Source organism: Sciurus vulgaris (genome assembly GCF_902686455.1).
Source record: "Sciurus vulgaris genome assembly, chromosome: 7".
Lineage (NCBI taxonomy): Eukaryota > Metazoa > Chordata > Mammalia > Rodentia > Sciuridae > Sciurus > Sciurus vulgaris.
This window is the reverse complement of record NC_136467.1, coordinates 17,829,918-17,843,413: the sequence shown is the minus strand read 5'-3', so window position 1 is coordinate 17,843,413 and position 13,496 is coordinate 17,829,918. Positions and strand designations below refer to the sequence as shown.

General features: G+C 44.3%; 1 protein-coding gene and 1 long non-coding RNA gene across 6 annotated transcripts in view; one reads left to right on the top strand and one right to left on the bottom strand.

The window, feature by feature from the left end:
- LOC306665415 overlaps positions 1-13,496 on the bottom strand; it is a 461,853-nt gene that overhangs the window by 67,456 nt on the left and 380,901 nt on the right. The window lies entirely within an intron of this gene.
- The window catches only part of SASH1 (SAM and SH3 domain containing 1), a gene marked incomplete at its 5' end in the record, with an annotated part of 289,754 nt that overhangs the window by 268,845 nt on the left and 7,413 nt on the right, over positions 1-13,496 (top strand). For all 5 annotated transcript variants that reach the window (XM_079146821.1, XM_079146820.1, XM_079146819.1 and 2 more), the window contains 5 exons: positions 1,555-1,690; positions 2,730-2,899; positions 3,645-3,854; positions 4,595-4,745; positions 9,929-10,042. In XM_079146821.1, the coding sequence (XP_079002947.1) occupies positions 1,555-1,690; positions 2,730-2,899; positions 3,645-3,854; positions 4,595-4,745; positions 9,929-10,042 (781 nt within the window). The remainder of the gene's footprint in view (positions 1-1,554; positions 1,691-2,729; positions 2,900-3,644; positions 3,855-4,594; positions 4,746-9,928; positions 10,043-13,496) is intronic.

The following is a 13,496-nucleotide window of genomic DNA, read 5'->3' as shown; positions in this document are numbered from 1 at the left end:
GCCACCCAGCGAAAGCCCCCTTGGGTCTTCCTGACAACAGAGAAAGCTGAGGATGAGCCATCTGAGATTTTAAATGGTGCTAAGTGTGCATATTCCTTGACACTAACCTGCTGTAGGACCATGCTTTATGTAGACACTCAATTCATGAAACATTTATTAAGCACTTAGGGTTGTCAATGCAATGTGTTTGGTGCTGGAAATATAAAACACAGGCCCTGCCTTCTGCATCCATACAAGAGAAGAGTCAGCCACATAAAGAGGAGATGTTTCTTTTATACAATAAACATTGTAAACTTGAACACAAATTTCTAAAATACCCATGCTGCAAAATGTCCATCACCAGAGTCCAACCTCAAAAAGTACACCTGGACAGCAGACCTTTCAGATGTAGCATAGATTATTCTAGAAATACAAAGCAAGTCTGAAAAGGAAACTCAGAAAATGCTTCCTGGCTACTGGACTTTGGTAGCTGTGAGGCTTCCATGGGAGGAGGGGGTGGTGCTTTCACTAACTGGGCCTATCTGTAGCCATGAAGAGATCATAGAATTGATTTTCTTCCTAGTTCTCTAAAAATTTTCACTGCTAGAAATATGATCAGGGTCTGCCTTAATTACATGGGTTCAGAGAATAAAAGCACTTGGAGAGCTGGGACTTGAGGTAATTTTGACCATCGAATTTCCAACCCCCCGCCCCCCAGAACCTTTGTGGTACTCATTTTCAGCTTGTTAAAGTACCTGTATATGAGCTGATTACTTGAAATAGGGAATGACACTTTATGTTCCCAATGAAGAGCAGCAGGAGGTGGAGACATTTTTGTTCAGCTGCTGCCCCCTGGTGGATGTAGCGAGCTCAACACCAAGCATCTTCCTCTTAGCCACTCAACAACCAACTCATCAGCCCTGTGCACTTGGATTCAAAACCTGCACATCTTCAATTTACGTCTGTGGTTCTCACCGTAGGAGTGTGCGTGATTTGGGAATGTAGGGACTTTTGTTAAATATTGAAAAGATATTTTTGCTACATATCTGGGTATTAAGTTGCTAACTACTTAGCCAATTTCAGTAATTTGTATAAATGGGAACATGAGAATCTGCCTAGTCGTTTTTCAAGGAGAAAACTTTTTTCTTTCTTTTTTCCCCCCTTTTTTTCATCTATATCTTTCCTTTCAGGATAGATTAAATGTCCTCTGATAATACTTCTGCAATCAAAGTGGATCGTATTTGACCTACATTTGAAGTTCAGTCTTATTACTGGGCTATTGAATATGCTAAGTCCCTAAGCCTTTATGCAAATATTTTGTCTATGTGGAAGGTAGATTTTTACCCGAGTATTTACTTGAGCATGAAAAATAATTTTCATATGCTTACTGAATAGTACCATGGGTTACAACACTAAAATTAAGCAAGAATATAGGTTGAAAAGGAAGAGAATATTGGTCATAGACTCAAGTATGGATATAAAGATGGATTTGATTGATAGAGTTGACCAATTGCTGAGAATTACAAAACAACAATTGTCCACTTATGAAACTTGTATTTTTTGAAACCATTTCAGGACTCGGGCCTCGACGGCCCCCCGGGCTCCCCCGCTTCTGTACAGCCAGACTCTGAGCACATGGACAAACCCAAGCTCAAAGCCGGAGGATCTGTAGAAAGTCTTCGAAGTTCCCTGAGTGGGCAGAGCTCAATGAGTAAGTCAGTCCAGTTTGTAATTGTGGGTGATTTCCTTTGGAGTAAAACATCAGACACTGATTGAACCTCAAGTTCAGGCAAGTTAAAGATAAGTAAGACCAAGTTCTTGCCCTTAGAGTGCTGTCAGAAAGTCAGACTGCAAAATACCTGGATTTTTTTTTTTTTTTTTTTTTTTTTTTTTTGTACCAGGGATTGAACCCAGGGGCACTTAACCACTGAGCCACATCCCCAGCCCTTTTTAATTTTTTATTTAGAGACAGGGTCTTGCTGAGTTACTTATGGCCCCCCTAAATTGCTACGGCTGGCTTTGAACTTGCAACCCTCCTTCGTCAGCCTCTTGAGCTGCTGGGATTACAGGTGTGCACCATAACGCTTGGCTAAAATACCTGGATTTGGAGTCATTTCAGGTATACAGCAGGGACACAGAAGAGTGGGTGATTAATTTTGTTTGGAGAACATAGGGAATGCATCTCAGAGGAAGGATCTAGAGAATGGAGGAGAATAAGCCTGAAGAAAAGGACATGAAGGTGATCAACAAAACCATGGGGGCTGGGGAAGGAAGGAGAATTAGAAAGGTCCCTGACAAATGCTGTTTAGTTGCTTCAGGGCCAAGGGTGGTTGGTGTTGGCCAGATAATAAAGAGGGAGAGATCACCTTTAAATCCACCACTTGCTTACCCTTGGGTAAGTGGCTTGGCCACTCTGTTTCCTCATCTGTGTGATAAAATTAGTGTGCTGTACAAAAAAGAGGTCACAGTGTTAACACCAGGCAAAGGCTGGTTCTAGCATAGCAGTGTCCTGCAGCAGAGTCTCCAGGTCACGTGGAATCCTGACATGAGGCAAACACGTCCCGAGTCCTCTGTCCACTAGGTACTTGATATAAGCAGCCAGAGAGCTCATGAGTGGGCCCCGCTCTGGTCCTGCCAAGGCTGTGGCATGTGGCTGCCCTTCCTGGGCATCTGCAAAGCCTTTAGTTTCTTTCCGCCTCACTTGGTGGGGATCTGGATTCACCCTCCCTCTCTCGGTTCTTCCTGCCCAGGTGGCCAAACAGTCAGCACCACCGATTCCTCCACCAGCAATAGGGAGAGTGTCAAGTCGGAAGATGGAGACGATGAGGAGCCGCCCTACCGGGGCCCCTTCTGTGGGCGCGCCCGGGTGCACACCGACTTCACCCCCAGTCCCTATGACACGGATTCGCTGAAGCTCAAGGTGGGCCTCCCCCTGGCCTCGGGCGCTAGCCCAGGCTCTGCTGTCTCTTTGAGAGGCTTTCTTTCCTCCGAACCTATGACCACCGGGATGTTATTGTGCAGACCAGACAATGTCTCGGCCACCTTGGTGGGCTGGCCTCCTGTGTAGTAAAATGAAATGAGAACCATCCCACAGTCCAGGCAGAGAGGGTCTGAGACCAGTCACTCTGTGGCCACCACCTCCTACCCCGACCCTGTCCTCTGCCCCAGCTGCCCTCTAGAATTCTAGTGCCCCGCCCCCAACATCACAGTTTTCTATGCTTTTCCATCTGAAGATGGATTACTGCCTTCCTTACGGAAACAGAGATATTTATGTGGAACGTAAAGATGGAGTTGCGTAAACCGTATGAAGTGATTACAGGGCACGGATTGCTGCTGTCTTATGACTGGTGGGAAATTCTTTCTCCAAGAAGAAGGAGCCCTGTGGATAATGGGAGGGTGTTCAGAGAGCTGAGGGCTCGGACCCTGCTGGCCTGCAGTGCAGGAGGGAGACAGGGCTGTGACTTGGGGCCCATGTGTCATCCAAGTACTCTGACTGGCCTCTTGGAAACTTCTAGTCTTCCTGTGTTTATTGCTTAGAAAGGTGACCTGAGGGACCTGGTTCTGCCTTAAATAGCCTTTTCTCTCCCACGAAACTCACAGATCTGATTCACTATTCATGCTTAGAAATGTACCTAATGGAAAGGTCTTTGTTCCCTGGGCCACAGAAAGGGGATATCATTGATATAATCAGCAAGCCACCCATGGGTACCTGGATGGGCCTGTTGAACAACAAAGTTGGCACATTCAAATTCATCTACGTGGATGTTCTCAATGAGGAAGAGGAGAAGCCCAAGCGCCCCACCAGGAGAAGGAGAAAAGGAAGACCACCGCAGCCCAAATCCGTGGAGGATCTGCTGGATCGGATTAACCTGAAGGTCAGTCACTTCTCACTCTGGGAACGTGTTTCCCACCTTGCCTTTTCCTTCTCCCAGATAAAGGAAAGGGTACACTCAGGTGGTCTGTGTTGTCCCACAAGGGATTACAGTCATATGGTGAATGCCCATTCACAGAAAGCACTGCCAGGATTGGGATGTTGCCCTTGACCTCTGCTCCGGTAACAGTATAAGCGCTAGATCAAACTTTTGCTGCGACAAGTGCTGGAAGCAAAAACCCAGGTGCCTGATCACAGCCAGCTCCTTGGGGGCTGGGAGGCAACGGCCCTCCCGTCATTCTCCAGCATCTAGGAGGGGGGCCGTGCAGTGGAGACTCTCTCTTCCTAGACTGTCTAGGAGAATCGACTTGCAGTTCTAACAAACCTTCTTACTCCTGAGAAATTCCTGGGGCTCACCAAGTTAAATGTCAGCATCTCTGTACATGAAGGAGGAGGCTTTTCCACTGTGGGTTGGTGATAAAGGAATTAGTTTATTTCAAGGGCACAATTATAATGCCAGCAAGTGGAATCCACCCTCGTCTGCAGCGTACATCTTAACCATGATTAAGAAAACACCCTGCCTGCCTCCTAAGCTGGAGGACTGGCAGGTACAGTACATTACAGATGGTATTAATATTTTGATTAACATAAAAAAATGTGGGAAAGGAGCTGAGTGAGCTGAGGCTAGTTGTTGGTCCTGCATCACAGGCAGGGCTGTGACTCACACGGTCCTTCTGTCTTCAGGAGCACATGCCCACTTTCCTGTTCAATGGATATGAAGATTTGGACACCTTCAAGCTCCTGGAGGAAGAAGACTTGGACGAATTAAATATCAGGGACCCAGAACACAGAGCTGTCCTCTTGACAGCAGTGGAACTGTTGCAGGAATATGACAGTAAGTCTCTGCAGACACCAACGTAGCCATTGGTTGGTCAGCCAGTCTTTGGTCACCTGCAGACCTCCCATAAGCTCTCAGTATCCCTGGAGTCACTCATTGGTCTTAATCTTTCCAGAGCCAATGTCGATTTCATATTGTACAAAGCAGCTCCAAGACAAAAATCCCCAGTGCAGAGATCCCCATAATAAACCTTAATACAAGCTGGGTGCATGCCTGGAATTCTAGTGGCTCCGGAGGCTGAGACAGGAGTATTACAAGTTTAAAGCCAGCCTCAGCAATGGCGAGGCACTAAGCAACTCAGTGAGACCTATCTCTAAATAAAATAAAATAGAAAACAGGGCTGGGAATGTGGCTCAGTGGTTGAGTGCCCCTGAGTTCAATCCCTGGTACCCCCCCCAAATAAATAATTAAGCCTTAATATACCACAAGTACCTTTCCTGGCATAATTCCGGGTAACAGTGGAGGACGGTGCTATATCTAGTGTCTAGGAGAACTGACTTGCAGTTCTAAGAAACCAATAGACTCTGCCTTCAGTACTGCTGTGGTGTGCAGATTTCAGTAGGTAATTAGGATCCCTGGGCACAAAAATGACTGACCAACTGGAAGTTTCTTGCCCAGCTAAGGGTTTATTATGTCTCAAAACATGTGACAAATGGTTTTCTTATTGAATAGATTGGTTAGTGACTAAGTAAAATTCATCAGTTTCCATTAAAGAAGGAGGCCATGTTTGTGTGTGAGCATTCCCAACTTAAATAAATGACAGTTTATTTTTATAGCCTGTGAACAGAATTCAGTGAGCATGTGGCTTTTATGGAGTCTATCTGAATGCATCAGATCCCCTGCTCCATTAGCCTCGTCTTATCTTGCTCTTTATTCTTCAGTCTGACATCAAAAATATTCCTGAAATTATTCATCACCAAGGGAGCATCCTTTACAGTTATTGAATTCAAATACATTTTCTTTCAAGGGCTCTGCTTCAGGAATATTAGTAGCTAATAGCATTTCTATTGCTAAAATCACACCAAAACCATGGTTAATGGTGGGAAAAAAAAAATGTATGATACAGATGGCCCTATCGTAGGTTTTGTTTTTGGTTTTGTTTTTTTTTCTTTTTTCTGATGGTGTGAAAGTCATGTACATGCAGTAGAAACCATACTTTAAAGTTTGAATCCTCATCTTTTCTCAGACTTCTGATCTGCAGTCTGATACTCTCTTAGAATACTGGGCAGCGGCGGTGAGCTGCAATGCCCAGTGGGCCCCACAATCACGAGGGTGAACAACCAACATGGCGGGATCCCACGTTGCCTAGCTGGGATGCTCACCAGTTTGGGTATTTTAAATACATTCTTGGCTTATGGTATTTTCGACTCACAGTGGGGTTCTGGAATCCCATGGTCAGCTGAGGAGCACGTGTACTGAATGCATCATATCCAGGAGACATGGAAGCGAGTGTGTCAGTACATTCAGATTCACTTCTGTTTAAAAGGTGCTGCAAGTTAACTGATAGCATAGAATAGCACACACCATCAAACAGATGTCCAAACCCTCAATAAATAAGCAGCCTTTAGGGATAGATTTTCAGGGAATTACATTTAATATTTAATGTTAGTATATAACCAGGTCTTTATAGTATTTGAGTCTCTCAAGAGACACGCTGGGGTGTATGGCCAGGTTGTATGCAGAAAGCCTAGGACAGTGACTGGTATAGCCAACCAACTATTTTAATAGGAATTAATATTAAGTCATTTATTTTTCTAAACCCCATCTGCTCCATAATTTAGCTCATTTGCTCTTCCTCATCCTTGGAGAACAGTCGGTTTTATATACTATTTATTACGTTTCCCGTATCCCTAAATCCCGAGTGTAAGGCAGGGTTCTGTGCTTGATCTCTTTCATGCCACATTGGCTCAGACCCATGGTTCTAGAACTTTATTTCCTTTTATTCTTCTATTTTATTTTTATTTATTTATTTACTTATTTTGGTACTGGGGACTGAATGCTGGGGCACTTAAGCACTGAGCTACCAGCCCTTTTTACTTTCTGTTTTTGAGATAGGGTCTCACTAAGTTGCTTAGGACCTTCCTAAGTTGCTATGGCTGGTCTTGAACCTGTGATTCTCCTGCCTCAACCTCCTGAGTTGCTGGGATTACAGGTGTGTGCCACTGTGCCCAGCTAGGATCACATCTTGAGATTTGTACCAGGGTTGCTTTGTTGCTTTGGAATTTCCCTCATATATAAAGTAGAATTTCCTGTCATTGGTTCTGAAACAAAGGCTCTGACAGCTCAGAGGTACTGATTAATGTCAAGAGGCTAGGTCTAGACTTATTCTGGGGTTATGGGACTTTACTTCCAATGCAGTTAAATTCATCATGTTTAAGAAGTAGTCCTTCTAAGTAACAGATAACTTAGAGGAACATAATTATAGGTTTCTGTCAAACTAAATTCTTGGGTTCTAGAGAGATAGAGGTATTGAGTTCTTTGAAGATGTGTAGCGATCTTGAAAGTTTTCTAGCTCTGCCTTCTATCAAGAGCACTGCTTGAAAATCAAAGCTGTCCAGAGTCTTCCAGCACATACAGAAGGGCAACCTACAGACAGTGTTCCATTTGGGAAAGACACGAATTGTCTTACACTCCCTTGGGTCTGCTAAATGAAAGCTCCCTTAAAATTTTTTAAATTATGGTAAAATACACATACCATAAAGTTTATAGTCAACCATTTTTAAGTATACAGCTCAATAAAAACAATAATTTTCATAAAATTTTAATTAGGAATTATTTCAAGTATGAAGTACAGAGAAAAGTAAAGCAAATACCTACACATGCCACGTCCTCTATTCAACTGAAAGTAACATTTTGCCATATTGCCTCATTTTCCTTATTTTCTTAAGAAATAATGTCACAAGGCCTTTGAAAGTGCTGCTAACCAAGAATCCCACTTCTCTTCTTCTCCCTTCTCTGGTTCTCAGCTCTTGGCCCACCACCCGTGACTTTTGAAGGTTCATACGTGCCTTAGCATGTTCTTTCAGAGTGCATTCATGAATGTGCATATTTGGATTCAGGTGGGGAGAACTTTAACCCAAGTAGAGTCCCTTCAGGTCCAAGTTCAGGTCATACTCAAACAGGGTTTCAGCCCTTTGTTCTTGTTTGACTGTGAGAATCCTCAGGGTTCCAACTCATCTTCTTTCTCATCTCTTGTACTTTGGCATTAGAACTAATTAGCGAGGGCAAAGGTTATGGGTGTAATTCTGCCAGCTACCCAGCTCCTCCTATCCCTGAGGGAGACAGTGACTCTAGCCCTGTGCCTCATGGCTTTATAACCTGGACTGTGGTTTCAGGTGACAGGAGGGATCCTTGTCCTCTGTGTGGCAACTCCCAGTGGCCCACGATGTCTGGTGAGACCAGGATCCCCAGCAAGCAGACCCAGCATGCATCTCCAAGCAGCGGCAGGGACCATGTGTTCAGTTTTTATCTCCTTGGTCAGCACTCTGGAGTCTGCTTTGGCCACTGTGGTACACTGAACTGTTGCCACCAGGGACAGATGACACTCACTGCTCTTCCTGGATGGCAGTGGAGAGCTCAAAACCACCATTTTCCAAGTATCATTTTTCTAAATAACATGCTAGGCCGGAACAGAGGCCACTCCAAATCCACAGGCTCTTCCACGTGATGAGGACATCACTCCAGAATGTCCCAAGTTTGGGTGTTGGGGGTGGGCAGTGTTTGCTCATGAGCTTCTAATTTGTTAATTTTTGGTTAATCATTTAACAATGAGCACTCTTAACTCGGGGTTCTATTCTAAGGGCTTATTCTGCCATGATCTTTGCCATAATTGCGTTCAGAAGCTTTCCCTGTGAGAAATGCAGGCAGGCAGGAAGTGGCAGGGGACAATGGGAACCGCTGGCACGTGTGTGGAATGGCAGCTCTCCGCCTCCCCACATTTTTATGTTGATGACCTGCAAAAAGGCTTCATATTTCTGGCTTATTGATTTCTTTTTTCTTTGTGTTTGTGGTTGGGGTAGGAGGGCGGGAGGTGAAGAGAAAGGAAAATAAATTAAAGCCATTTGTCACTGCAGCTAGCTATTTTATGCAGAAAGTATGTTCTTGGTTTCTGTTTTATGTGACTGAGCACATGCACTGCGTCCTGATACGATGATGCTCTGCGTAGAACCTCAGTGTCCCCCATAAGGCTCTGCGGGCCTCTCTAGGAGGTGCAGTCATGCCACTGGGGAACTAGGGGCCCGCGTGATTTTCCGTGGGAATTACTCTAGGCAAATCCCTCAGCGGAGGCAGCTGATGCTCCTCTTGCCTCTTCCCCCTGGGCTTATTGAGCCTAATTGACAAATAATGACACTTCCCTTTAAAAGGGTTCCTCAGCACAAGGATACTCAGCTTGCCTCTGTCCACCTTAAAAGCATCTTCTGCTCACTTTCCATGTTGGAGGGTTTCCGAAGTGTTCCCTATCTCTGTTTTGTGACCAGAAAGTGAAAATGCTGGTCCAAGACAAAGAAGAAGTCCAAACTTGAAAAGAACCCTCTAATTCATCCCAAACAACAAAGACAAAGGATTTGCCACCGGCCCCTCCTCAGTTGAGGGGTCTGTGCCCGCTCTGGCCAGCCTCAGGCTTGCCGAGGAAATACAAGAGCCAGCACATGTCACCAAGAGCTAAGAGTCTCCTGGATGCCAACACAATGTGATATTTCATTTGATAGTTTTATACAAGCCCCAAATTCAGAGAGGTGCTGACATAAGTACCTTGGAACACCTGTCTTACAGATCTCTAAAAAGCTCATGTCCAAATCACACCCAGCGGAAGGGTATTTATTCACTCAGCTCTTCCCTGATGGTGCTCTCACTTGGAGGTGGCCATGAGTGCTCCCCCAGGCCAGCACCACACCCTGCAGGTCTCCTCCCCTCAGGGCCTTGGGTCCCCCTCTGTCTGGTCATTTGAAAGGCACTGTCAAACTCCTGCTATGTGCGTGATCCAGATTCATCTTCATGCAATTGATACTTCATCTGAAAATAAAAAAGTGTTCATTTTGATCTTAAAATAATTTGCCCCCTTCTAAAAGTCTAAGGCTTAAAATCAATGGCAGTGACAGAGGATAAAGCTGGGATCCAATGTGGGGACCTCAGCTGCTTGTGCCCTTTGTGATGCCTTGCCATGTGTTCACCTTCTCCAGGTAACAGTGACCAGTCGGGGTCCCAGGAGAAGCTGCTTGTGGACAGCCAGGGCCTGAGCGGATGCTCCCCACGAGACTCAGGCTGCTACGAGAGCAGTGAGAACCTGGAACACGGTAATGTCCACCTAGACCGCCCAGAACCTGTTCCACAGTTCCCAATTTCGAAAGTATAAGGGTCTCCAAAAGATCAATTCTTTTTTTTTTCTTTTAATATTTTTTGCAGATGGACACAATAGCTTAATTTTATTTATTTATTATGTGGTGCTAAGGATGGAACCCAGTGCCTAAACATGCTAGGCAAGCGCTCTACCACTGCGCTACAACCCCAGTCCCCAAAGGATTGATTCTTTTACCATGATGAACCCAGCAGTCGCCTTTTCATTTCTAGCCTCTTCCGCATGCTAGTCTGTGGCTGGCCTGCATGTCTTCCTCCTGGCTGCTGTAAGAGGTTCATGAATTCCATCTAAAATACCTGCAGGTGTAAAACCTAAAACTCGTGTCTCCTGTGTCCTTACATAATGACAACCAACATGTGACCATTGGGAACTGTGAGGTCCACAGGCAAACCGTTTACCAGGTACACCATCCATCAGGGTCGCACCAGCAGCCACATCTTAAAACCCCAGCTGCTTGGCCTGAGTCAGTCCAGAAGCAGTTACCATGGAAGACGGTGACAGGAAGGCCACGTGTCTTTTTTGTGGTGTCCCTGTCCTAACACTCAGGAAGCAGTCAGTGTCAAGTTTCAGAAAGCCTACTTGTCTCAAACAGAAGCAGTCTTCAGTTAGAATGCGGTCAGGTAAGCTAATGTCACTGTGAGTGACTGTGTGATTTCCTATTGTGAACCCCAGATTCCTATTAGTGCAAGATTAGAAATAGTAATGAAGGGTTCACGCTGCCATCGTGACTTATTGAAGACTGTCAGGAAAAATGCCAGGTGTGAGGGTTTTTAGCTGCCACTGGAGTCCCTTCCAGTAGCCCGTGTGTTAGTATATTCATGAGCACCTGCTAAGGCAGAGTTTCGTGAACTACGGTTTGCCGTTCATTACTGGGTTCTAAGGTCAATTTACTGGGTCGTGGATAGTAGTTTTGTGAGACAAAATAGAGTAGAAAATACCAGAATGCATTCCATAAAGTACATTGGTAAGTACTGATAGTGTTGTTACTGGTAATCTTTGTGTTTTAGTGTTGTGTGGGTGTGTGTGGGTGTGTTTGTGTGTGCGCGCGCGTGCGCGCACATATGTTGGATGGTGAATGTAAAGTGCATTTCTTACTATGAATCATGGTAAAAAATAGTGACAGCCATTGTAGGCACCAAAATCAGGACAAAGGTGGGGCAAGTAGGTGCCCAGGGGTCACACTGATGAGCTGCTCACTCCCAGGTACCAGTCTGCAGTCCTGACTCAGAATGTTCACTCCTTAGCATGGCATCCTGGACACCTTGTTTGCCTCACCCTGATCTCGATTCTTAGAGTACCTTGGGGACCTCAACATTTGTCCCTTGCACTTGTACTCAGGGAATTGTGTCAGTCTGGGAAGATAGTGGATCTCTATGAAGCCTAACATCAAGGAACCCAAACCCCACCTCCCGGAGCACATACACATCCTGAGTTGCAGAAAACCTCATATTCTCATGTAGGCCCAGAAGATTTTATTGTCATTATCATTTTGTTATTGTTAACAACCTTTTCATAGCCAAAAAATTTCAGTAAATTAATTGCAACTTTTCTGGCTGGGTAAAGATTTCACAGGCATCACTGACAGAAATGTTCATGCCCCAAAGAATTCAGGTTCATCTGCTGAAGAACTAAATGAAGGAAGCTGATGAACCATACTTTGAACTCAGGGTGAATTCAAGGATCTTGCCAATCTAAGCAGAATGTGAAAATGGAATTTCTTTCTGATTTATATTGCGAATTAGGGTGAAGAAAAAACATACTTCCAAAATTAATGCTAGTAGAGTTTTAAGAAATTTCTGTTTTAACTGATTTTTGAACTTCAATGTGATATGCTTTCTGAAGAGGGAATTTCCCTTTTCCATTTATCTGTGATGATTTTTCTGTTAATGAGAAATGGGACCATGGCTAATGTATTCAGGACTAGCACTCAGCTAATGATCTCTGTGTGACAACAAAATAATAACCTACAAATAAGTGGCTAGCATATTGTTACTTATCAGTGTAGAACATACAGGTGGACAGAGTTTGAGGTCTCATGTAATTATATGCCAGGGAGACCAAACGCCATTTGACCATGTCTGCTCTGCCAAGTGCAAAATATTTCATGTATCGATCTTTGTCTTATCAACAAGGATGGGATCATGAATAAAAAGTCTGATTGGGGCCACTGTTCTTCTCCATTCATCTTAATGTGTGCAGTTATACTTGATGTAACACATTTCATATCAGCAGTTTGAAATCATAATGAGTTCGGTAGAAGTCTTTGAAATTATGGAAGGAATCTGTTTCCTTCCTGCTGCTGAAGGCCAAGCTACTTGTCATATCAGAGCTCTGGCCTTTCATTTCGGTTCCTTTCCTCTCATCTATACAGCATATACATAGAGATTTGTTTTTCAAAGAATGTCTTTCATTTACCCCAAAGTAGCCATTTCCTTTTCTGAGTGGGCACCAACCAACCCTTCCTCTCCCCTCCGTCAAATCAGCCCACAGCCTGGTTTCTCCTTGCTGCTTTATGTGTCAGAAGGGTGAGAGTTGCTTAATGGGGAGATGTCAGAATTCTAAATTATTTAAAATGTTCCTTGAAACAATGTATTAGGAAGAAACCCTGACTTACAAGTAGGGGCTTTCCAGAGATTAGAACCAGCCATTTCTTCATACCTTCCAAACCTGATGTGGTTTTAGGATTATTCATTTTTATCTATAGGCCCAGATCACTGGGTTCATATAGTCCATTATCAGGGTAATCCCCTGAGGCATCAGTCCATTGTCACAGCAGACAACAAACATGTTACTAACCAAAGACATAACAGAGGATGGTTAATTAGTGCTGGTGTGCATCACCTGCCTGGCCTGTGGCATGTTTTTGATAAAGCATTTCAAGCCGCAGCAGTTAATATCAATTAGCAGTCATCCAGTAAAGTAGATTGTTTCTGATTGATAATTTAGTTATCAGTCTGACAATTCATTATTTAACTAGGGCAGTTTTTTGCTGAGACCTAGAACCATACAAGTATTTTACAGATGGTCTCTGGCAAAGTATTCACTTCAGTGTATTTCCTGGACTGTATCAAAGTTGGGTGGTTATTTCTGGATAAACTTATTAGCAGGGCACAGCTTCAGAGTAGGTGTGACGTGAGAATTTGTTGATAACCCGTTCAGAGGGACCATTTATAGAAACTTCCCAGGAACCAGTCCACCTCTCCTTTTCAGCCATGACCTTAAAGACACATCACCAAACAGACATCTCATGGATGTGGTTTCTAGATGGGGTAGGGATGTCAGCCTTCTTCTGAGTTGAGTGCAGCCAGGAGCAGACATGAAGCCCCACTTTCTTTTATAGCCTGACACACTGTGTTTCTTTTCCATATAACCAATGACTCCTAGTCCCCTTG